This window comes from Linepithema humile, chromosome 7 (assembly GCF_040581485.1).
Source record: "Linepithema humile isolate Giens D197 chromosome 7, Lhum_UNIL_v1.0, whole genome shotgun sequence".
Taxonomy (NCBI): domain Eukaryota; kingdom Metazoa; phylum Arthropoda; class Insecta; order Hymenoptera; family Formicidae; genus Linepithema; species Linepithema humile.
In genome coordinates, this window is record NC_090134.1 from 6522883 (window position 1) to 6550261 (window position 27379).

Below are 27379 nucleotides of genomic sequence, written 5' to 3' on the forward strand. Positions count from 1 at the left end.
GAACCGGGCGCGCTCGTTCCGCTCGTCCCGGTCAATATGACCGCCACATCGCATCGGGGAAATCCGATACACTTTTGTTTATGGCCACGCCTGAAATATTAAATGAACGCCGGAGAAACGCGCGATAATTATCGCCGCGCGATGCTAAAGCGCTTGTAACATTGATGTTGCGCGCATATGTTTATCTGAATTATCCTCTTATGAACGAATAATGCGAACTCGGGACGCTCGGCTCGCCGAGCAGTATTATCCACACGCGTAAATATCATATTTCGAGTTCATCGAAGATGATCGAGTAATTAGGCCAAAAATTATTATTGTCGACGGATTAACGAGCGCTTCAAACGTTGATACGAATGATGTTGTATTAATCGGTTGCGCAGCAAAGGATAATAAAATTCTACATCGAGCGCCGGATTCCACGTGATTGCTGACAGTTTAATTCGCTCTCGACGAAATATGTAATGGCGAGTAATTATAACGTTGCTCCCTCTGTCTCTCAAAATTACGCGAATGCACTGTCGTTGAGAAAATTTGATTTCACGAACGAGAGAATACGCCTTCCCTTCTCCACGCCGTCCTTTTTCCACTTGACGCTCCGAACGCGACCGCGTGGCCGACGAAGTCAAAGACAACTGCGTCAAAAGTAGCAAAAGGACGTTCCAACGTCCAGTGGAGAGAGAGAGAACGTCCCTCGATGCCCGATAGCGTCGTCGTGGTAGGTAGGTGAAAAGATCAAAGCGTCAGACTGCGAAGACGTGTGTCCGCCGGTGTGTCTCGCGACGAGGAACGTTCGCTTTATACCTTTCCAACCCGTTCTGCCGCGTTGTCACTCGAGAAGTAGCAAAGATGTTATCCAACGAGTTCCAAGGAGTTACGAACTGCTCTTGCAGCACCGCGTTAGTTCCCGTCCGCTGTGCCACCAGGGGAATCGGTTACGAGATCTCTATGCCGACGTCGTAGCCACGTTACTTCAAACCCAAAATAGTAGAAAGGAATTTTCCTTTTCTCCGCTGTCATCGATACAGCACAATCAAATTCGAATCACTGATTCGGCAGAAAAGATCGCCGTCAGATGTGAGCGGTTCGACACGATTTCGACATTAGAACGGCATTAGAAGCGTTTCTATTGGATTAAGACGCTTGCAATGTACTTCCACAAGACCTTATCTAATCGAGTGACATATTACTTGTGCTAAAATTAAGCTCCACGTTTATTATGCAAGAAGAGCTTAGTTTCGTTATCTCCATCACTCGCTCAAGTTTGCCAGAATGATCCTCCCGCATCTCGTGTAGAGAGGCAGAGAGAGAGAGAGAGAGTTGCATGCAGATCAACGGTCATAATTGGGGAATTATCCTTGGACATGAAAATGCAAACGTCACAGTCGATGGGACATTACTTTAAGAAACTCGCGCTCTTGGAAATCATTTTCGACCGGATAGGAAACGAGAAACTTCACAGACTCGCGAAAGTTATTTCATACTACTTTGATGCAGCGTGCTCTCTTGCCGCTCGCCAAGACCCCTCGGCACGGCTGTACAAAGACACTTGAGTTTCGAAGTTGGTGGATTACAGCCAACTTCTCCCGCAATATGTAACTTATAGAATTTACAGATACTTGAGCGGAAATGGTCGAGAACTATTAACCGTCCTCGGCATGCTTCCCGGAAACATGCTTACTACATAAGCCTAATCTAGACTAGTGTCAAGTCTCTATCTATGCTGTTTACGCTACCGATTCACGATTTGCAGATGCATATTATCCGGCTGATAACTCTGTTAATTGCATACGTAAGACTTCCTTAATTGCGTTTAACAATGAATAATTTATCGCATTGAAATTGTTCGATGTCCGACTGTAAAATTTTCCGAATATTGTTAAAAGATCGTGTCAGTTTGTAGAGCGAAGAAAACAACTGCAATAATTTAATTGGAGAATACTCCGCATTGATGATAATAATTTTTAATGGATCAAGTTTGCAGGAGTTTGCGAAATCCCAGTTGGATTCTCGCATTCGCCTGTGTTTGTTTGTTTCCTCGATAGTTTCAGAACCGAGCTTTGGTAACGTATGTACAGCGGAAATCGGTCATCCTTCGAGATATGTATACGCGCATGGTTATTAACACAGCGGGCTATGGCGCCGGGGTCCAATGGCGCTAACTCCTCGTAACGACGCGTGTAGTGGAAACGCATGTAAGCGAATGGACAAGTACAAAATACACGGCTGGCGCACAAACGAGCTTTCCTCCCGCGATTCGCTGGGAGCTATGCCCGCGCTACACACGGTGCACTGATCTAAAAGCCGAATAAGCACCCGGCGGCTAATGAAACAGCTAATCATACGTGCACTATGCATCATGTTTTATTACGCGTATACGTAGACCGCGCGCGAGCGCGCGCGGCACATCGCGCGCTGCCTTGAGAACTGTGAGAAACGCACGAAAAAGGAAAGAAGGTCCCGGCGTTTTCTCATCTTAAACGCAAACCGTCGTAAATCACCGTACGGTATTTTGCGCGTTAACTCGCGTCCCGCATCCGAATCGCGTTATCTCGAAAAGTCGGTGCTTTACGACGGTGCGCTGTACTTTCCCACCACTCGACTCGTCATATCGCTCCGCTCGTACACACACACACACACACGCACACACACATCCGGGACGAGAAGGAGAGCACTTCGGTGGAGTTGCGTGCGGAAAACGCGAATGAACGGAGTTTGCATAATATTAATGCGACGCTAAAAAGGCGGTCTCGTACAATGCGCTTTTTTGTCCCTGCGTAATTAGCATATTCCAGCCCGTTCCGGTCTCCGTCGACAAGCGACGACATTATCGCGCTCGCCGTCGCGTATTATCCGTCCGCTTTCTCGGGATCCCGAGTCTTGTCGCGAACAATCGCTCGCTCGAAATATCGCCAGCATGCGGAATCATGTAATATGTAATTCCGGGACTATTTCGGTGGACCGACTGTTGAAACGAGGACTGATTACCGACGGAATATTCAGCGATTTCGCACAGCTGTGTACATCTCTGTGTACATCTCTGTCGCGTGTATACGCGCGCGCGCGCGCGCGCGCACACACACACACACACACACACGCTGTATGTTTCACGAGAATTTGTACACACGCCCCGCCGTTGGTTTCCTCTCATCAAACAACGGATACAACGCCGCCAGAGAGATCCCTCGCTAACGCGTCCTCACCGTCGTTCCGATATTCCTCGTAACTTGCGCCGTAAAGTCGTTACCGGGATATCCTCGAATGTACACGTCGATACTTGTTCGCGAGACACAATTTCTGTCACGCGCCGATCGGCCGCGACGGCGACGGCACAGCGGCGGGGAAAACGCGTGCTCGCAATCCGCCGGAGTAAATTCCGTTGATCCCGGTCTGAATCCACTCTTCCTTCGGAGTCCTTTTTTCGCACGAGCAACACGCGACGAAGCGCAGATGTGCCCGCCCGCGCGCTGAGCAAATCCGAAAGAAAAGAGGCCAAAGTAGCGGGAGAGAACGAGGGGGATCAAACTTTGCGCTGCGTTCTCTCTCTTTTCTTTTTTTTTTGTCCTCCCTCCTTTCCGCAGAGAGCAGGACGCTGAGACTTGCCTTATCTGTGTAACCATTCGGCACAGTATCCTACTTTACTCTTTCGCGTACGTACTTCCCGTTTTGACAGCGAGGCGGGCGCGCGGAAAAGAAATCTCCGCTATACGCCGGCTGCGAAATCCCCCGCGTTTCGTCATAGTCACCCGATTCGCGGCGTATGCGAATGTGCGCGCGGGATAAAATATGCTCGACTAACTCACGCTTATACGTACACGTTATCCGCGCGGGTGTTACTGCGAATATTTACGATATTTCGGGATTGCAAAGTATCGGCTTTTTGAGGAAAATATCTGGAAACATCGATATTTTGCGGAAAAACGCAGAGAAGTATTGGTAATTTTTGAAGAAACGGTCGAGCGAAAGGCTTTTATTTATTCAAAAAGCATCTAGTAATATTAATCCCTGATTAAAATCCACGATATCCCTGACATTAAGTGGATAAAAGTATTAATATTTTTTATTGGATTATCGATTTTTTGAAAAATTTATATGAAGAACATCTTAAATTTAAGGGTCCACAGCAATATTTCCAAACGCAAAGTATTTGAATAATATCGCGGCATTACTATTTTGGTTTGACTACTGAATATTTTATATCGATACATTTTACATTATTCGCGATATTGCCGCGCGATATCGATGCTTCTCTAAAGAAAGTCCTGCATAAATTTATTTGCGATATTTCGCACGGAATGAGTGGAAATATATCGACGCCCTTGTTAAATTTAAAGCGTCCCCGGCGTGTACCGCGCGGCGCGTTACTTCCGTCTTCGCAGACACGAAAGCCGGAAGTGGTAGTATTGCCGCTACCCCTCCTGCTTGCCGCTTACTAAATTAGTACCGTCTCTACCCCCCCCCCCTGCCGCCGCGATGCGACCTGTTCCTTATCTGTAACCACCATGCCGCCGCACTACGGACCGGTATCCACTATATCATCCGACCGGCACTATCCACGGACTTTGTGCCTGCCTCATCCTCCTCCTCGCTCACGCATACCGGCGCGTGCACACAAGCAAGCCACGGATTCGGCTGGTTGCCACGCACCGATGCGCCGGCATTTAGGCGGGTCTGCTCGGAACATATGCTTCGATATTAATTTCCCTATAGTCCGCCAATGTGTACGTTTTGACAAGCGTTCAACGACGCAAGCGGTCGCGCGGGCATCTATCGACCTTTCGAAACGAGCTTTTTACTATTTCCATCCAGATAATCTACAACGATAATCTTGCATCGGACATTTTTTTTCACTATAGATTCTACAGTGATGGAGACCATTTTTTTCTTTCGCGAAAATATCGAGGAACATAATGGTCTATCGCTTTTCCAATTTTCAATATTTTTGTAATTAAATTTGAAATCAAAACTTTATTCATACAAGAGTCACTTAAAATCTTTCGTCTTTCTCGAAACTTTCGTTCGTTAAAAAGTTCGATGTACCAACGTTATTACGACGTTAATATAGTAATTCTATTGACATCAATATATATATTTTATCTGTCTGACATTCTACATACGAGGATATAGCGAACTTGAATACGGAAAGTGACACGAGAAAGACTGTAAAAAAGATTATAAAAATCTGTTTCTAAATGCGTCATTAATAAGGTCCTTATAAAAGTTTACAACCATCATTAAATTTTAGCGTCGTTCCTAAAGCACAAAACATAATGCTTCTTCTTCAAACAATCAGAATACGCTATTACAAGAAAGCTGAAGTTTTCTAGTGTTGTTGTATAAGTACTTACTTACAGGCTCTTATATAAAACGTATTAAAAACAACATGCTTTCTCCTCATTACAATTTTTCATGGGAAAGATTTAGCTTTTGCTGAAAATTTAATTGGAGATCACTACCGTTTGCAATCTTTTCTTTTTCGACGACAGGTGTTCACCACAAGATATATAGAACATATAATAATTCAATATATGTAATTCTCTAGCAAAGAAACACGTTGAAATTCAGTTCTCGAAGAGTATGTGAAAGAAATCAGGTTTTTAAGATTAATTCTTCTTACATCACTATAACCGCTGAACTCCTTCAGCAAAATGACCTCTTTAAATCATTCCCAGAATCTTTATAAATAGTAGAAATATTGAAATGACGCATTATGAATACATTTATGCGATCGAGAGCAAAATCGGAAGAAAAAGTATTTCATATCCGGTGCGAGGAAAATTGTGCACACCGTCACTATTCTTATGCAGACGCGAGCTGACGGGTGCGTCGATGTAAAGCCAAAGAAATGTCATTGTGGAAATGCGGAAAATTGAACAAATAAGAAAGGAATGGGTGAAAGAACGACACGTGGAGGACACACGGATGTGCATATGAATACAAACGCGCAGGGCGTCGGGCTGAAAGTAGGCGGGTATGACAGTTAATAGAAATGTTCTAAGCAACAATAACATTCGAGACATATGGGACCGCGGATCGACATTAGTGGCAGTTAGAAGCACCGAAGAAATATATATCCGTTGAACGAGGGCACGCGGATAAACGGAAATCAGAACGGTCGACGGGAAATACGTGAAGGAACGCGGAGGAACGCGCTCGGTCTCGAGGATCGCACAAGGGGGGGTACACTTGATTTCTGGTTAATAAAACGTTACGCGAGACATAAAGTGATACGGTGATGCATCGCGAGATATAGTACAATCGAGGTGGGACAAAGGGGGTGGCGAGAGGAGAGAAAGCCACTACGAGGTTACATGTTGCGGTGGCGAGAGACGCGGTTCGGGGCTGTACATAGAGAAACAGGGGGTCTCGGGGATGCACGCAGTGGAGAGCAAAAGAGGGAAAAAGTGCGAGAGAGAAGAAGAGAGAGAGAGAGAGAGAGAGAGAAAGAGAGAGGAAGGGAGGAAGAGAAGAGAAAAACGAGAGAGACAGAGACACACCAGGCTTCGCTTATACACGTATGCGATACATACGTGCAGCTGGTATACGCGTAAAGAGACGCGTGTTGTCTCACGGTCACGCGTGTGCGAGGTACGTAATGGGTTGAAGAGAGCAAAAGGGTTGAGAAGGGCGCAGTCGCGAAGCCGGAGCCACCCTCGCGACCCCCGGCAGGCAGCGCCGGCGTCGACGGCCGCGGCGGCGGCGGCGGCGGCGGCGTCGTCGGCGTCGGCGTCGGCGTCGTCAACCCACCTGAACACTGTCCCGAGGAAGGTAGCGGAGTTCGACTCGTGCCGGGTTGCGAGCCGCACACGGTTCGTCGATCGTTCACCTCGCGCGCAAACGAGGGGAAGTTTCTCGCTGACGAGAAGCGCAGCGGTGCGACGCGGGGCCGCGCGAATTTTCGCCCTCGTCGCCGTCCCGTTTGACGGCGATATCGCAATTATCGCATCGTGATTTTGCAAATTCGCGGGACAAATAACGAGATACTCTCGGGGGAATCGGTGGCGCGAATCGCGCTCTGCGAGGAGGAGCGAGTATACGCGCATAACTTGTCTTATCGCGTGATAGTGCAGAGGAGAATACTTCACAGTGGCATTTCACGAGGCAGGCAGAACAGTAGGGACGAATTACGCCACGTTCGCCGACGGCGGAGAATGATCCGGGCGGGGAAGAAACGTTGAAGACTCTATCTAAAGGGGGGAACGATATAAACCGTGCCGGGGCTGAAAGCGCAGTGATTTATACGGCGCTATCATAAGTTCGCGACCGGGAGAAGAAGGTGTGTGTCGGTGTACGTGTGTGTACGTGTGTTCTCGCGGTATGACCAGTCACGAGTGAAGCTCCCGGGTACCCCGACGTCCATTCTCGCGGAATCACACGGACACACGTAAGTGCTGATTGCCTTTCGCCTCGCTCAGCCGTATACGGCGGCGGTCTTTATTACTTCGGCAAACGCGCCGATTTGAGAGGCGTAAAGCCGAATGAGTCCTGTCGTTTTCGCCCTACGTAGGAAGTCGGCGTATAATTGCTCAAGTTAGAGACTTATTCCGTTAGTCGGGGAGAGAAAAGGGGAGGATAATTCCATCAGCGGAAAGCGTTCTCGACACCTCACTGATTTCCACTGCCGAAGGATGGTTTAATACACTCGCGATAATAATCCTTTACGACTATCAAACGAGGCACTTGTAAATTGAAAAATGGAAATCGAACACCGAGAGATTCGCCAGAGATGATTTTCTGAATCGCGATAAGAGAAACATTTCAAGTTCCGCGCTTGCGGAAGTTTATTACCTCAGCGGTTTAGATAACTTAAGATGCTAAATTAAATAGTTGAAGACGCTAAAGTAGCGGACTGTATCTTCGCAAGTATAAAATTTCCATTATGTTAACTGTACGCAATATTACATCACATTTGGCATTTAGCCCATATTTGATATTCACTCTTCAATTACGCTTAGGACAGCCTGGCATCGATTTCAATCAATTTCAACAGAATTTCGAACTGCTCGCCGCAAAACCATGTTATGACCAAAGAACAACTGCTGCGGCTATCAGTATGGTTAGTGTTTTATTATAAACATAACAACCATGTTAAAATTTCGATGTTAAAAATTATGTTGCAAAAAATGTTTGTCTCGTATTGTGAGGAATTTTAGCATTTTAGGGCTTAAATTAATCAAAGAAATTAAGCGTTTCCTTAAAGAGAAATCAGCGATCAAAATTTTACCGAAAAGAACGCTCTTTAATTAAAAATCAAAACTTTTCTCTTGCTAAAAAATTACGCTACTCTCACGGCGATCAATGCTTTGACGTCTGAACGCGTTTTTTGATCGCCCAGATGCGGAAAAATGATGGACTCAATGATTTATTAGTTTCCATCGGTATAAGAAGACGATAAGAAAAAGATTTCTCAACTTCCATTCTGCGTCGCCGAAATGTAAATCTAGTGATTTTCTGACTTTTCCACCTCGAGCATCGCGAAATGTTAGAAATGGAATTTGTTCTAATTGAGTCAAAGCTCCTGTACTCCTAATTCACTGCTTTCCCTTAAACGCTCCGTTTAATTTACACCGCTGTTCAGTAAAATCAGAATTCCGTTTCCGGAAGAATTTCATTTACATGCTTATGTTTCAGAAATGAATTACAAACGACTTTTGAATTGCACGTATCCACGTTGAAACGACAAATGCAGAAACGTGATAAAAAACATTGTACTCCGTGTATTAAAGTAATATATAAAATTACAATATATATATATATCGATTGTATAACGATGTTTACCGAACAGAAACGCAATTGGACGCAGCACAAGATTGTTCAAAGACTGCTTATTTCTTTCTTTCTTTTTTTTTTTTATCAAACGTGGTACGTGTTGTGTAATTGTCGTTCATCGCGTCTGTGATTTTCCGCGCTCCAAGACGCGGAAGTTGGTTGAATCGTCTAATTGGCAACGAGGCATCGCTTTGATCCGGAAATTGCGATTTCTGTCGCTCGAGCGTGGTTGAATTGTCCTCGGCGCTGTCTATTTGCGCGTCGCATTATCGTTAAGCGAAACAATCGGTCCAAGTGCCGCCCCGTGCAACTTAAACTTTACTTTAAACGCTCTAACGGAAGATAAATTATTACGAATCCGCGTTAAACCCACGTGGCGGCAGCCTGGGGATGCACAAGGAATACATTAATGCGAAATGTATCGCGCGCTCCCGCGACTGCTCCGCCGCGAACGCAAAACTAACATCTGCGTTATCCCCGAGAAACGCAAAATCGTTTAAGCGCGTCTTAAGCGGGGCAAGGCGAAACTTTCGCTATATCTGTCTGACAGTTATCCGATACATTACACGGCGGGATACCCGATATATTATGCGCGCTTAGTATATACACTCGCGCGCGAACACGCCGCCGCTGCCGACGGCGGATAATTTTATTTTAGCACGCAAATTCCGGCGTGGGCGCGCGGATATTGCGCTTTTTCTTCAGTCAGCGGTGTATACAGCGCGCGCGAATCCCGCGGCGCGAATGGAATCGCGGGCGATTCGACGTAATGATATTATGTGCCATAAATTTCACTCTGTAAAGTGCAAGGGAGAGAGAGATAGGCGGTAACTCTTGAACATCGACCAATGTGCCAGACATGCGTTGGTCTCTCTCGCGCGGAGCTTTCATGCCGTTACACGCTCTAATGTACGCGCGTTGCGGCTGCATCTGCCATGTCTCCGCCGCGACGCGCGCCGCACCGAATTCGGCAACTGTATTTCGCTACCGCTTTGTGTAATTAATCGACGTTTCCGTCAGCAGCACCTTTCCGAAGCTGAATAGCCGCCCGGTGACCTCCCGTCTTCCCGGCGCCGCTGTGACGATGATTTAACTTCGTCGTCAAGTTTGTTAAAGTATCGAGACGCGAAAATAACGGACTATTGTACTGCAGCGATTGATAAATTAATTTCGATACACATCGACGACATTCGCGCGCTTCTCGCATCGTGCCAGTATGAAAATGTTCTGATTGGTTTTTTGCTTCTCAATGTAATAAAATTGGATTATCAGAGCTTGGACGCGGAAGTTTCTGCATTATAGTAGAGAAATCTCGTTTAAGCTGCCTATTTTTCTGCAGGTATTACTGTTAAAAGAGCTACGCTGAGCTAAAAATTCTAACTGTAATTTCATCGCATTGTGACTTCACTAATTCTTCTGAGAACGATACTTAATACTCGTAAATGTAGTGATCTCACGGTAATTCATTTGCGCCTGTCAGCGCAACTGACGTTGCTTTCGTTCTAGAGACATTTAGAGATTATTTCATTTTGCGCCAGTGCCGAGAAGCAGCTTCGAAGAGTTAAAAGAGGATTTTTCGGATATATTATTCTGCGCATCTCTGCCCCGACGAAGATCCACGAGGTGGAAACCCGATTCTTGTGATTAATTTGAGTTTCAGATTAACGACGGTGTATCCGACGCGCTCGATCTCGTTAATATTTGATACACGGAGCGGCGAGCGAAAGCAGAAGAGGGAGGGAGGGAGAGAAAAAGAGAGAGAGAGAGAGAGAGAGGGAGAGGGAGAGGGAGAGAGAGACAACGGTGAGAAAGCTACGCGCGATGATGGATAGAATGCGACGTAAATCTTATTTGCTTCTATCTACGTTCATACCGTATAGCGCCTTCCTGCCAATATTGTCCGCTTTCGTATGCAACTTTTAACAGCGGGGATGTGTCGCTGTCATGCAGGCTTTCGTTTCACCCCCGTATGCGCGCACTCGCGTATGCAATGCCGCACAAATCCGCGAAGAGGCGACACGTACGGACTTATAAGTGATATAAGCGCAACTTCTCCGAGTGCCTGCAAATGTCGAAATAGTCTAACGCGCGCATTCAGGCAACTCATTTTCGCCGTCGTATTCCGCTACGTTAATGGAAAATTGTCAAAAGTCATTTTTCATAAAAAGAAGAAAATCTAAATACAGAACATATTTCAGAACCTTCGACCTTAATTTTAACGACAGAGTTTCCGACATGTTTACAGTCGATTTTTCCTGAGAAAAAATCTCGTTAGAGAAAAAAACTGTTGCGCATTTTTATACTGAAATATCTGTTTAATTAAATTTAATAAACTTTGATATTAAACATCATTTTAAATAAGATTCATATTATTAAATTATTAGAAAATTGGCCTGAATTCAAGCGGATAATAGAATTTTCTTGTACTTATCTTTTCAAGTCGCCAGAAACCTTGCATTTTCAATTTATAGCTCGAGAATTCACTGACGCTTCAATATTTTAAGTTAATGAAAAATCGACCCCAAGTTGATTACCAACTCTATCATTAGAATTAGGGTCAGTGGTTTTAGCACTCTATCTGTGTGTACGTGTGCAGGTGTGCATGCGCATAGTATATTGATGGAATAGATGCTTTGATTGATGATCCGCGATTGGTGACAGGAATATTGTTAGTACACTTTCTTCGCAAAATTGAAATTAAATTATTCTTGTTATACATAGTTGTCAATAAAATTGCGGATGTTTACACGAATGTGTATTTTGATTCCCCAAACAGAAAAATAAAATTATAAATTGGAAAAATGTTTTATACGTGAATAAATAAAATATTGTAAAAAATATTAAGCTTTTCGTAATTTAAACAATTTTCAATTACTATTTTCAATAGAGAAATAATATACATTTTATGTTCCAACAATTATCAAGAAAAACGCATGTCATAAATGTCGAAGATCAAGCTTGAAAGACTTTTATATAAAACTGCATTCTACAATTTCGACTTATTTTATCAAGAAAAGCCATTATCTTCCAAATTATACCACGACTATCGGTCAGTGGATGCCTTATCCCATAAATGGATACAACAGAACTCAATATTGTTATATATTTATCATGACTGCAGAATAAAGACTCCACTTTTATTCGATATCGCGAGAAATAAGAGAATGTGGATCTCGCTTCTATATCGTTTGCTTCTCAACTCTGAATCGATTTTTGCGCCGATCTCGAGCGGAGCAAGTCAAGGAGGCCGGTCGAGTGATATTCGCTGACGAGCTGCCGAGGGATAACGTCGCCGGTCATACAGAAGCGTTAAGAGGCCATCCTCTCAGGAGGCTCGTTTCTCGCGTCGTAAATCATGACGCGAAAGTCTCGTCGACTCTTTGACGCGTTTTATAACGCCTTAAAAGTAACCATTAATTATCGCCGGCCGCACGACCGAATGCATTTCGTGGAATACGTCTCTATATATGTCATGTATGTGTGTGTATGTGTGTATGTGTGTGTGTGTGTGTTGGCTTCACATAAATCTCAAGCATACAGCTGTCGCTATGCCGGCCACGTCCGAGGAATAAATTCGCCGGGGAGGGAAAGAATCACCGCGTTCTAGCTCGCATTCTACGTGTTCGAGTTTGGAACTGACGCTAGCCCGTTCGATCAAGGGCGCTCTCGACGAAAGCCCGGACCTCCCCTATCGTAGCTCATTACGGCGTAATATCGCTGTCGATAATAATAATTGATCCCTAATTGGATTCCATTTCGAGCCGTCTTCTCTTTCTCCCGACCGCCCTGGCGTTTGTACTTTGTGAATTTTGCACGCCACCGTAAATAATTGAGTTTCCCCGATATAGATTCTAGTTAAATTGATTATTAATATAATATCGCTTGATAAAAACATAGAACACAGCGTATATCCGCGATGGTGGGTAACGTTGCGGTGTAATAACGACCGATCGGTGAAATACATCAAAGAGATATTCACGGCGGATCACGGGACAAATGTACGATTCGTTCCGAAGCGGCGTGCGCGCGGTGCCGCGGCCGCAAAAGTGTTAATGGCGCACGAGCGCATTTCTGCGCCCATAAATATGCATCGTTGGATATACATCGAACAATAGTGCATTACGACCGGGAAGGCACTGCAAAGTGAGTCTCGAGCCGAGAGAAGAGGGAACGGGGTGGGGGGAGAGAAAGAGGGTGAGTCAGAGGCCGGGAAATAAATCTTCCGCGGCCCTCAAATTAAGACGGCCGCGAGAAAGAGAGAGAGAGAAAGATAGAGAGCACGAGAGAGGAGACATTTACTCCTTAATGCGCCGACATGATTCCACGAATGCTAATGCGTTTTTTTCCGCTCTTTCTCTCCACGGGCCAATGTATGATAACGATCCGCGATAACGATCACCCCGCGCGCGTGCACGCGCCTTCTTTCCTTCTTTCTTTTCCTTCCCGCCGCGAGGCCGGAGAGCTTATTGCACCGTCACTAATCGATTCATATCAACATTCCGTAGATTTTACGCACCATTCTCCACACGACCGTGCAATTTCCTAACCGTATAAGGCGACTTGAGAGAAAGAGAGGACTTATCGATATACCATTTATTATATTTAAATAGCCATTCCCGTTTACGACACGTAGATGAACTTCGCACTTAACTGACAGCTATCGTGCGGTAATACGAAACGCTTTATCTTCATCATGTTCAGTCATCATGATCGAGTCTTTGGCGAATTTCAACTCAATTTTTATTCGAACTTTATTCCAAGATTTCGCCAATAAAATTGTAGAAATGAATTCTATACTGCTAACACTTAGGGAAACGTCCACCTTGCACTCACCGAGAAAATCACGTATGGATATTTGAACGTAACGTTATACTGTAGGTGTATGCACAACGACAATACGGGTATAACGAGGTTTTAGTGCGAGCGGACAAAGCTTGGCGTTGATCAAATTATTTCCTATTATTCGCGCCGCGCGCTTGTTAGTTACCGTAATATCTAAAACAATTCAAACTGGCGGCGCTCGGGCGACCGCTAAACAGCTGCAGTGATCAGTGATGTTTCTCGATGTTCAATGTGCGTCAAAATGCGCCGCCGGCGGAACACTCGTCGGCGTAACCGGCTTATTCGGTTTAATGAAACGCGCGTGTTTTTCGCACGAGGCGGCCAGCAATGTTTGACGCGTACAACTCGTTGCGAGCTTAATATGCATCGGCCGTGCCCACCCGAAAGTTCGCACGGTATCAATCACGCTTTATTGGCCCCGGCGCTCTGTCTATACATTTTTTTACAATGCGTCGACATAGGTATTCGTGATATAATACGCGCTTCAGTATGACGCTCGCGCGCTACTGCCTGCCGTTTTATTCCCAATTCATCGACAATAACAATAGATGTAAAATCCGCTCGAATGAATTTCCTTTGTTGTATCGAGATATCGGTAACAGTATACGACAGTTTATATTACGTTCATTAATTTGATTCGATCGCTAATACCCTGCCATACGATGAAAAATTGTAAAAGCCCTTGTTATATGCTTTCGAATGAACAGTCCGGACGTAAAGTAATCTAACTGAGCAACAAAAGTCTCAATGACAATTAAAAAACCTTTGCTACCTTATTATTTTTTTTTTTAAGATTGATGATCTTATTTCTAAAAATGAAAAAAAAATGATATTTAGTCGATAGAAAGAAAAATATGCGCAGATGACTCTCAAAGTCTTAACGCTACTGGAAGATAAATATAAATCATCCCTCGCAAAAGTATAACAAATACTCTATTTGCAATTTATCATTTATACGTTCCTTAGAGAAGATCGTTCATTATGCATTCGGTGTAGATAACCAGGATTTCATATTTAGAAAACAGTCGTCTTTGGAATTGGTGGTATTTCCATGCTGGAGGGACACCGCCGAGAATGAAAGGGGTTAACGCGGATAACGAATGACTGTGTCAGAATTCTAGTCGGGAAATTCTTTGTCCCGCTACCCAGTTATTCATTCGACTCCTTCGACGCTATTCCGCCATGAAACGGCCACCACCGCGCACGAAACTCTGTTCTAATCATAACAATTGTTTCATAGCGTGCACAATCCACGCGTTGACTTTCTCCATCGGCCTAGTCCCAGATTTATTACACGTTTGCCGACCTACTGTTATCGATACCATAGATTATCCGCACGCATTGGTTCCTCCTTTGTTCTGCCGTCACGCGCGTTTCCCGATTTTAAGAAAAGGAAACCTGTTTTTAAAGGGCGCGAATCCAAAGCCACCATGCCGTACATCAAATTTAAGCGACGACTGTAATGATGAAGCATGTTTAAAAGAATTAATTACGCTTACAAAATTTAAGATATTTACAAGGATCAAGTAGAGAAAACAATCAAGACGGTAAGAATTTCGAAACTGTTTCCTGCTTTTCTACAATCCAATTTCACGGAATGAATTTCCATCAATTGGTTTTAATTCATTTGCTTCTTGCACCGTGCATTATCCATATATGTCGCTTTCTTTCTCATCACTCGAAACGAATGCAGTTATTGTGTACGTGTTGTTCGATTTCCAATATACTGAACCGAACTGCCCGACCCTGGCCTTTTATAATTCAACAGTTGTTATATATTTTATAAACGCTTGATAAAAATAGGCAGGCAGTATACTTAGTTGATTATTCTCGTCTGACGCGAATCACGCTTCGGCTCGTGTGTTTTCATCGTGCATGCAAAAACATGGTGAAAAAGCAAAATATGTGTAGTTGTAAATTTCATATTTCTTGTTTTTTAAATATTTTATTTGCGAGGGACATTCCTATATGATATTTTGTCATAGATGTTAGTGACAACTCGTCGATATTTCAGTCAAGGATTAATTTTATCAAATCTGTATATATATATAATATATACATATATATTTTTTTTTTTATAGAACGATTCCATATATCTGAAATATTTTTCATTTCGTTGTTTTAAGGTCGGTAAAATTTAACAAGCTCTCGGTTCCAACATATCAAAAGTGTCTCCGCGAAAGTGTTAAAGGTACGCGAGCAGTTTTGCGAAAGAAATGACGCGTAAATCGGTAGGGGGGAGGGGGGCTTCTCGTAAGAAACGCCGCACCACCTTCTCAGGAATGCGTTGCAATTTAACTTAATTAAAGCAGCGCCGGAGGATCCCGGAACACACGTTCATTCGTTCGCTCGCCCAACCCGACGCGGATCGATATCGAGGAATTTTCTGCGGTGCTGCTGCTCGGTTTCGCACGCGGCGAGATGCACGACATGCGCGAGGTAGCGTAGTTTCTTGTCACGCGCGCGTTTCGTGCTTCCGCGCACCACATTTCCGGTTCCCTGCCCACCGTCGAACGTATTTCCCGACACGGCCGCTTAGAGACCGCATTTACCTGCAAAACGTTTCAGGAGCGCGTCTCGCGCCGCGCCGCGCCGCACCGCACCGCACCGCAGTGGACCTGTACACGCGGCGGGTAATTGCGCCCGAGATATTTCGTCTCACTCAGGGGGCCAACTAAAACTTCCAAACGACTTCCGTTCGACACGGCAAACCAAGCAGAATAAGTGTTGGCAAGATTTTTCTAAGATGATTATAGAAACTTTACTTTTTTTTTGCTTATTTTTTGGAGGAATGTAATTGCAACTAATTCAGCATGCGTAGAGCTATAAAAACTTTAAAAGAAGGAGGAACTGAATATAGTTTTCTTTCTAATAGCCCGCCGATAATACTAATTTTTGTATATAACAATCCTGCAATCGCATAAAAATACTCAAATCTTATTTTATTTTGATTGTAATTATCAGCGAATATAAAAGAAATTACTGAAATTAATGGTAATTAGAAATAAACAAAAAGCGACATTAATAGAGTAAAAAAATCATTTCCTAATAAATCTTTTTAATTTTAATGAAGTTTTTTTTAGGTTCATTTAGACGCCATGCTATTAAAAGCTTAACAAGATTTATGGTACCTGCTAAGAGTTAATGATCCGTGAACTAGACATGCTGCCGGCGCGCTATACAAGTTATTGTAGTTTTTAATCACGATCGAGGAGAAGGCGAAGGAGAAAGCACTTTTTGTATTGAGATTCGTAGATAAAAATCTATTGTTACCGAACATATCTTCAAATACGAGAAAAATTTTCCAATCAATGCATTCTCAAAACTCTTAGACTTGAGAAATACTTATACGGACGATACATCTATATATTTCTTATTGTATCGTCTTCTTTCGTATTTAATTTTTTACATCGTAATTCAGTTTGATATGTTTCATGTTAGTAATGGATCGTTTTGCAACACTTTTCCTTCGGGAAACTTAATTTAATCTTTCCAACGAAATTCCCCAAGCATTCAAGCCAGCAATGCACTCCGCTGCATCCGCCTTGCGCATCCGCGACCACAGGCATACGCGCGTACGTTACATCTATGATTGGCGGCGTGCCAACTTAACGAGCGCATGCCTATATCCTTCGCGCAAGAAGCGTGCCCGTGATGCAAGAATTCGGCGGAAGAATGTATAAACAGACGTGGGCGGGGCGACGAGATCACTGATTAAAGAGGGCTGTGAGCGCGAGCCGGTGCGGGGAAGAGTTGCCCGGGATAGAAAGCCCGGGCGAGCGTTATTACGACTCAGAACGATTTCTTGTAAGGGCGGGAAATGAGCGAGAACTTTAGCCTATTAAGCGCAGAGTACAACTCGCTGCCGGTAAAGACTACACGCGATCGCTCATTTGCATTTTCTCTCCGCTGTCAAGCGGCATCAATTTATTCCGTTCGCTCTCATCTCTGAATGCACCACTGATACAGAGTGTTTCAGGATCAACAGCTTTAAGTTTAGTGACAGATTCGTTGAATTTGGAATCGATTTCTCTTCGACAAAAATTTAATTTACAACTATTCAATATTAATTACAATTCTGTTAAAATAAATTCACATCAATTGATAATATAAACAAGGAAAGGTAACATTTCAATGCTTATATTAATAGCAATTATATAATATAATTAATTACAATATCTAAAAAATTACAAATTCATTAAAATAGATTAATATAATTTGATAGTTTAAAACAAAGAAATAAAGTTTGTGTCTTTTTTAAATTGTGTATTGACAGCTTCAAAGCAAACTAAAATTAAATATTTTATTTTTCCATCGTTCTAAATTCGCATTTAAACCGTGGAAAGCTTTGTGACACACAATTTCTATTTTCTAAATATAATATATTGATGAACTGATGTATTGATTTTCAAAGATACAAAAATATATTCTTTAAATATAGAAATTTTATTATAAATTTGAAACGATCAATTATGCGAAAGAATCTCTCTTATTACTCGAATCGTTTGTTTTGAAACACCTTGTAGAAGCGACGGAGAAACGGTGTAATCTTGAGGAAAAAATGGTTTCATTGCGCTCCCGCGGGTCGAATAATGAATAACGGACGATCAAAGAGAAGCGCGTGAAGGAATCGGAAAGCTCGGCACAAAAGACGCAACGAGTCAGGTGAGAAAGAGCGGCGGGATGGGATAGTCGCGAGTATCCATTACGAATCGAGCGAGCCCTTCGCGATAGGTGGCCGGAAAATAAACGAGAGCTCGTTAACCGTCGAACCGGCATTGCGCTAATAAATGCGACGCGCGATGCTCCATTTGCATCTATCTCCGTGACATCGAATCGGACCTTCGCGTGCACTTCGCGAAAAGTTCTCAAGCGGCACCGAGTTACCGGAGCTGTGAATTAGCCACGATTGGATGCGCGACGCGTCGTGTGCACGCAAGTTCATCCGCACAGCATATCTCCCGTGCGCTATCAAAAAACATAAAGCCGGACCCCGCGCGCGTGATGATGAATGTATACTTCCGAGCGACGTGCACTCTTTTTCTCTTCTCTTCTCCCCCTTTCCGCCCTTTCCCCTCCTCTCGTCGAATTAAAAAATTCAAAGCCAAATTAAATGAAATAGAGAGCTGCGTTTCTAAAAGTGCGGCCCCGGCGACAAGTGTGGCGCGCGCAAGCGCATCGAATTAAATATGCGGGCAAATATTTTGCAAAAGTCACAGAATAAAGGGGCGTAGACGTCTCTGCAATTGAAAAGGATATATGAATATGTATGCACCTGAAAGAGGCGCCCGCGCACTCTCAAACAGTGGCGCACTACGTATCTGAAAAATGCAGCCCGAAGGGCTAGTTAAACTAAAAACTCGCGTTAAAGCTCTGGCGGAGTTACGGAGAGATGAGAGAGAATAGCGGACACACGGCAAGCAAGAGAGAGGCAGACAGAGAGAGAGAGAACGATAGATCGTCCACGATGTGCAACGTTTGCTGATTTAATTTCAGCGCATCACGCACGAGTGGCAGCTGACGTTCGCTGTCACTTGGCCGGAAACTGTTATCGTTTTAAGCTTATCGGACAGTACTGCAAATAAGGCTACTCGTGCGCGCGCGTTCTTTCTCTCTCTCTCTCTCTCTCTCTCTCTCTCTCTCTCTCTCTCTCTCTCTCTCTCTCTCTCTCTCTCTCTCTCTCTCTCTCTCTCTCTCTCTCTCTCTCTCTCTCTCTCTCTCTCTCTCTCTCTCTCTCTCTCTCTCTCTCTCTCTCTCTCTCTCTCTCTCTCTCTCTCTCTCTCTCTCTCTCTCTCTCTCTCTCTCTCTCTCTCTCTCTCTCTCTCTCTCTCTCTCTCTCTCTCTCTCTCTCTCTCTCTCTCTCTCTCTCTCTCTCTCTCTCTCTCTCTCTCTCTCTCTCTCTCTCTCTCGTCCTTTCTCCCGGTCAGCAGGACTGATCTATCAGCGATACAAATGATGCAATTACACCAAAACCCTGAAGTAACGCGATCAACTTTTTTCCAAAATTCAAGACAGTCTCACATTTTTGTTTCACGTATGTGTACCGAGTGTCCTCAATTTCAAACTCATTTTTTGCATCTAACACACTTTTTATATTTGTAATGAAAGTATTGACAACGCGAGGCACAACAGTTTCCAATATTAACCAGTTTGCACGTTCTAGTTGTCGTATCGTCGTACTAATTATTTAACAAACTCTAAAGAAAACAACTATTTCTATTTTGCAAATAGAATCAACGTTAAATTAAATAATAAATGAATCTTTTATCGACAAAATTATGGAATTTTAATAATTTTAAAAAAGGAAAACTACTGAAATCAATAATAATTTGCTCAACAAAAATGATTTTAAATCCAACTTTGTTTTTAATTCAATTCGACAAATAAGACAAATATCTTCGATTTGTAATACAAGAACGCATGATACGTAAATTCTGTTAGAAAATTCACATTTTGTCAAGCTCTTCCTTCTCACCCTCGAACATGTGGAGGGCGTTCTCCAAGGCGCGTATCCAATTTCGCGGGGTGAATTTATTCACTATCAAGCGTAGGTGCTCCTCCTCTCTTTTTACCACAACGAGTCTCACCGCCGCTTTTAAACACTATCCCCAAAGGTCAATTGCCGATAAACTCATAGTAGGGAGCACATATAAGCTCGCGGCGTACAGAGAAAAGCGGCGCGCACGAGGACGGCGAGGGTTAAAGTACCGCTCGTAAACGCGCAATGGGAGACACCGCCCTGCGGTATCCGATGTAAAGCCGTGCGCGTACGTGGTTGCGGGTTAAGAAGTTGTCACGTGAGCGCCGGAATAGGCGAAGCCCCGGGGCGTCCCGTGATGCCAAAGCGAACCACCAAGAGAGCCCGAAAGGTCCGCTGATTTTCCCGAGATTTATAGCGCCGCGGTGGTTTCGATGGTGGGGTATCTGACGTATTCTCAGCATTGCTTCTCGTGACGGCCGCGTGTTTAAAGGGAGCATGCATACTCTCGCGAGCACGCGAACTTATCGTAAACGTCGCGCGGGAAAATTTTTGACACGTTCAATCACGCCAGAGTGAACGTCATAGTGGAGTACGGTGCCGCGTGGCAGGCATATCGAGTATAATGCAAATAGACAAGATGTAATGTTGCGTATAATGATATCGATACAGAATTATTTATCAGATATTAAATATTAATCGCAGATTAATAGTTAATTACAGGGAATAGTTAATCATCCAGTTAACGCGCAATTGAAATATCTAATTAATCGTAATAAAAATACAGAGTGGTCCATTATTAATGGCGTAACCGCGAAACGGTATAACGTAAAATCCATTACACGAAATTTTGTATTTTCAAATGGTCGCATTTCTAAATGGAGCTTTTTTCCTCGCAGTATTTTTCGTAGCTTTAATGCTTTGGAAGATATACACCTCTACGGGAACTCGAGATGACACGTTCCGTCGTCGTACTGCGCACGTCGCGCTAAAGCACGACGGGGGATGTTGTAGCGGATAGCGTGATAAGCGTTGTAATTTATAACCAGTCGCGGATATTCCGCGGGTGACTCTTAAACGGCGGGTCGGCGAGCGCAATCTGCGCGAACGCGGCGAGTAACGTGTGTTACGTTGACACGATGAAAAACGTGCATTACACCCTGCGCCCCCGCTTTCAGTGCGATAACGCGCCGCGAGCCTGCTCTGTAATGACATTTCCGGGACAATTTTGATTTGCATTAACGAGGCGAACGAGCGCGATTTACGTCGCAATCGTGTACCCGCGGCGCGATTAACGCGCAACGTGAATCGCGCCTCGAGCAAAATCGAGCGAGAGAACGCCATGAGGAGGTAGAAAAACGAGGTTTGCACAAACGCACAAATTGATTGCTGCGAGCGAGAACAAGATATCAGAGCTACGATTGAATAATTTCACATTAGAGTGAAACAGTGTGTATAAATTATCCTTTTCGGAAAGTTAATTTTTATTTTTAAAAACAACAATGCACATTCTGCATAATTATGCATGCAATTTCTCATTATGCTGTGTACGTTTTTCTTTTTTGAGTTTCAATTTACGCAAAAATCGCCGTTAATTTCGACGCAATACAGTCTCTTTCGAATCAAAAATTTCTATAAACAATATATTTGTTAAATTTAGTTTGTACCATACGCGAATGGCTGAGAAGTTTCTTCAAGCATTTCCCTAGTAAAATAACAAATATTGAGACACACTGCTTCGTGTGCAACCTTCTCTGGTAAGATAACAAATATTGAGACATGCCGTTTCGTATGCAACGCAATGATGTAATTTGGCGCTCTGATTGCGAATTCGTTTGGAAGAAGTTGGATGCCTATCATTTGGCAAATATTTATGCATAATGTTTGAGAAAGACTATGTTGGAGCAATGCGGTGTTGGCATAGTGTAATATTAAGTTTGCCCTTAAAACGATGAGCACACGTAGAAAACATGGAAAAGGTGCGTTTTCTTACGTTTTCCGTGCTTGGAATGTATAAAACAACTACAATCGTGGTTTAGATGGAGAAAGATAAAAGCAAGCAAGCGTAGAAAATGTAGCTAAAACGTCCAGGTGTATTGGTGCATTGTGGATGCTCAGACACCAAAATGCAGTGAGATGTGCGATTTATTTTGAAACGAGATAAAATTGGATCTTGAATTCTACAGAAAGGGACCCATCAACAATCGAAAAATTGTTGGTTGCCTTCTTTCTGTAGAATATAATCCGATTGAGGCGCAGCTTCGAAAAAGCAATCAATACACTTATTGTATTCGTATCTCCTTTTGAACTTTTTTCAAGAAATTTTTTCCAATGTTAGATTCGTAATGTTCGCTTTTATATTACAACAATGCGTAACGTTAGCACGAATTTCGCGTGATGAATGATCACAAATTAACAGCGAAAAACCTCAATCAATTATTCACATAAAATTTCACCTGCTCTTATTGTAAAATTCTCATTTCTTTGTAAATATAGTATAAAAATTGTAAGAAGATTTGTAAAGGAAATATTTTCATATTTCACTTTAAAACATTTTCCAAGTTCAAACCTAAGCGGCCTAATCGAAAATGCGCTATTCGACATGGCAGATATCGTAAAGGAATGGCAGCTACGTGCCTCCATTTTATCGCGATCCCTTGCTGATTCCCTGCTGATTGTCGATGGCTGCGATAGAAAGATTACGTATAGCAAAAGGAGAAAATGCTCCCCGATAAGGGCGATGGTCGACGTGCGATCGGAGAAAACGGATTTCCGCGACGCCTGCACGATCGACAGTTCGTTAGTCACCGACCTAAGAGCGCCGATAATTACTCCGCCATCCGTGCACCACGAGGTCACTCGGATGACGCGGTATCGAGGTCAGCTGAGCGTTTTCCAGCACAGAGAGGACCACGGATCTCTGAAGGACGGAATACAACGCTCTAATATAGATGAGACACGTCGAGTAATGGCGCGGCGGGTGGTTTATAGTCAAACAACCTCCTCAGCAGCCTTGTTCGGCGATACTAGTGATGTTATCTAGTTGACAACGCGCTACTATAACCAGATGTAATCTAAGTTTAACAGAGCGTGAAGCAGCGAGGAGTGTGCGATTTAATACATCCACAGTGCCGGAGTAGGGAAATACAAAGCAAACAGTATAATTTTAAATGTCGCATAACGTATTTTCTTATCTTGGACTTTTTCTTTGTAATGCAATAATTTACGCGACAATAGAAACCTTCTTCCTACAAAAATTATACTTAATTCGTTGTACTTTCCTACTTGTAAGCAAGGACATGTGCAATTTACTTTTTTTTTTCTTTAAATTTTTCAAATTTTCTGACGACAACTATGCGTGTGTGTCCAACTACTTTTATAGTAAATGATGAAAAAATGATGAAAATGATAAGAAAATTGAGTCCACATAGCTGTTGGTAAAAATTAAAATAAAAAACTGTACTTTATGAAAAAAGTCTTTGTTAGCGAGTTTAATTATTCATAGTCTAGCATTATCTACCTACCTATTGTCCGCGGCATGATTAAAAGTCTTTATTTTCATCCCCGCTACATACAGATTAAATTATATAACAAAAATATTCAGGATAAGTCAAATTATATGGTTCACCCTGTACTCCACGAGTTAATGTTCCGTCCGACAGGCACGCGAAAAGAACGTAGAATCGCCTTGGCGTAATAATAACAATTAAGATTTTAATTATTTTCGCGGCCCGCTGTGCGACATACGTGTATGATGAGTTATTAATCTGAAACAAGGCGCGCGCGCGCGCGCGCGCACGACGTGATAGTATTTACGCGCTCGTTATTCTCGCTCGTGGAAGCGGCTATCGCGTTAACACATTACGCGGAATTCTTATAGCGGCTCGACATAGCCATTTGTGCGATGCGACACGCGATTACAAGTAATTACACCTCGCGCGTGTCATGAATATTTACGAGCGCAGTTTTTAAAGTTTCGCGTTTTAGTTTAGTGCGTCAACAGCTATCGAGGAAAACGATTTCAATATGCTTCGCAAATAAGTTTCCAAATATGATGTACATAATATGTAAATATGAAAAAACTCTGCTCTGCTCTGCTCTGCTCTGTTGCGGAAAACGATGACAACTTTGATTAATAAAAATTAGAAACAATCATAAAATATATTGTTGTCAACTTTATTCGATTAAAACACGATCTACTTTTAGCATTAATCTAATTTTTTCACCTTATTATAATTAATTACCACGGAATAATTCACAAAATTGATTCTACCAATTTAAAGATATTTATATTCATAATTATTCCAATCTTGTGATTACAAATATTAAATGTTGAGTTAAGGAGAAGTTATTCGTCTCCAAATTGTATCATTGATGGATTATGAAAGAATAAAATAGTTGTCATAAATTATGCTCCAGCTGTGCAAAATAAATTACAAAATGGCGGTATTCGAATTCAACTTTGTCAATTTCAAAATGAAACTGTGAATATAATCTTGTTTGAAAAAATTGTGAAATGTCTGCGGTAAGTAGTATCGCAATTCTACCTCCATTTTGATCTATTTTAGGTTCGCACTAGAGATAGAAAATGAAACAGTGTCCTATATCTAAGCACTTATCTTTATCGTCATTTGTATAAATTGACACGAGAGACAATCTCCCGCAACGAGAGTTAATCAATTCCGCCGAGACACAATCGATCCCTAGATATATAACGATACATCATCGTAATTACTTCTTCGCAATTACATTCCGCGGAACATATTAGCATTTTGACACTCTGTCGCTGCGAATAATTCATACCGCGGCAGTGGTTAGTGTCGCCTATGTATCAGACAGGACCGAATATCAACGCACCGACTATTATATCGTATTAAGTCGTTAGCGGCTCAGCTGCGCACGCGGCCCGAAACGAACAAGAAAATCGCGTGTCCCATCGTAAACTTCCACCCGGCGGTACAAAGAGCCGTGATAGACCGATTGCCCGTAATGGTCCGCTTCGTCCTCGTAATTCCGCTTGTCGTTCTTGTCGTGTGCTAGTCGCAAATTGAAATTCACGGTGGCCGCCGGGGCCAAATGCGTCCGCCCTCCACTCATCCGCTTTTCAGCGCTCACAGGCCCGCAGCAATACGGTAAGCAAGGTAAGCGTGAATGCGTGCCGCCACGAAATGCGAAAAATTTAAAGCACGTCGCAGAATGGAAAAATCGAGAAATGAGACATGAAATTAAAAATATTATAAAAAGTTGATGCTAACAGAATCGCAAATAAAAGACTTTTCACTTGCGAAATAAAGTGCCTGCAAAATATGCTCGATAAATAGTAGTGTAAAAATTGGATTTTAAAAATTTGCAACAAAAAAAATAGAAGAGGTACAGACATATCAATCAGTTTACGTGCTGTAGGTGTCAGAGAAATACATTATCGTGAATGTCAGAAATTATAATGCTTGCACTAGACGTTTATCGTGTTTGTTTAACCACTCATGTGAAAAACACTCGTGTAAGATGCTTGAATAATGTCGCTTCACTATTCGCGGTCGGTTCGCGAAGCGGGCAATTGCCGTCGAATTAAATCCAAAATTAGCGCTTGTTTATCACTTCCCGCAGTGTCATTTATCTTGAATATTTACGTTTCATTGGCAAACAAAATACCTGCATAACGTGCACTGCATTATTTATACAAAGTACTATGTCGCGTATTTTTCTAGCATAATGAATTTCATACATTTAATGTAAACAGAATTTGATTTCATATCCAGTGCTGTCAATTTCACGAGAGAATCCTCGAAATATCGAAGATACTCTACATAATCGTTCGATGGTTTGGTTTCGTAACTAAAGATCCATGCAGACAGTTTTTTCACGAAGCAGAAATAAAAAACTCAATAAATTTGCTGATATCTGTTGATACACGCTCACACTTCTTGCGATGTCAAATAGATAAATCAACAAATCACTCCTCTATTGGCCGTACCTAAAAGCGTACCGCACATGATTGAAATTATTGAACGCCAGGGTAAATAAAGCTCCGAGCGGTGCGCATTGCCGCGATTGCAAATTTTCACAGGACGCGAAATCGATTTTTCCCACCTCGTGTGTCTTGGAAATAGATACGCGGGGGGGAGGGATAGAAAAATCGGGATCAGATCCAAATTCGGTGTGCGTTTACGGGTGAGCGCGCGTGCAAAATTATCCGTGGCCGCGCTATCCGACATTAATGGCCGACCTATTTGCATATCGCAGTTTAAGCTGCGCGAAGCGGTTATTCCGCTTTAATACCACACTGAGGGCGCATATACTTATCGTCCTTTATAACTCCAAGAATATAATGTTTGTCGGAAATACTCTATCTCGCAGTCGAATTCTTAGCCGCAATCTCGGCGCGAGAGTAAAGTAAACTTGAGCGCAATCGCGCGAATAAAACCGTCCCGCGGCCGCTATCGCGATCCTGATCGCTGACATACGGTTTCTATGGCACTCAAACGATCTGTAATTACAGGTGCGATTCCGGAAAGATGATACGCGACTACCTGATACTGCTCTCATGGCTCTGCGCGGTCCAAGGGAAAATAGGTAAGTATCATCCGACGAATTTACGCGGACGAATTCAGAATAACTTTGTAAATTTAAGACGCAGTTCTTGTTTACGTACTATAATTGTGCAATTTTAAACTCTCTATAAAAAAAATATAAGAAACTAAATATATGACGGTTTTACGGTTCACCCAACGCCTGCGGGCTATCAGACAACCTGGCTATCGCTTAAGCGCCAAGTTTCTCAAGAGAAAAATTTCCCAGCGTTATATAATAGGCCGGGAACGGCGGCAGATTCCCGGAGCGATTCTACCAACTACTTTAGTAGAATAGCAAATAGAGGTAGAAGTACACCTCAAATTCATTACTATCCGATTTTTGTGGTATAATCGTAGCAAGTAGGAATCAGATGAATGCCTTTCATTATTGTCCGCTCTCTCGCCGGAGAGAGCAAGATTGCGCTGCGTGAACTCACATACGACTGTCACAGACTAATTAACAAATTTGTTATCTTAACGGACTGTTTGTATTTAAACATCGTTACATTTGCGGGAGATACGAATAACGTCTGTTATGAATACACGCAAAAATATTAATAATTATTCATATAATAAAATTTCATTGTTATACACATGATAAGCTTTAAAGAATTTTTTTATATTAATAATTATGCGCATAAATAATTCCAAGTGTTTTTTTATGGAGAATTAAAAATTACGTTCATCAATGCATCGAAAAGTATAAATATCGTGTTAA

At 42.8% G+C, this 27379-nt stretch overlaps 1 protein-coding gene and 1 long non-coding RNA gene across 3 annotated transcripts in view; one reads left to right on the forward strand and one right to left on the reverse strand.

The window, feature by feature from the left end:
* The window catches only part of LOC105667607 (uncharacterized), a 127292-nt gene that overhangs the window by 28798 nt on the left and 71115 nt on the right, over positions 1-27379 (reverse strand). The gene's annotated exons all lie outside the window — the stretch shown is intronic.
* Positions 6720-27379, forward strand: part of LOC105667652 (cyclic GMP-AMP phosphodiesterase SMPDL3A) — a 38526-nt gene continuing 17866 nt past the window's right edge. Inside the window, exons 1-2 of the mRNA XM_012359580.2 lie at positions 6720-7384; positions 26589-26662. Of these exons, the coding sequence (XP_012215003.1) occupies positions 26605-26662 (58 nt within the window). The 5' untranslated portion in view covers positions 6720-7384; positions 26589-26604. The remainder of the gene's footprint in view (positions 7385-26588; positions 26663-27379) is intronic.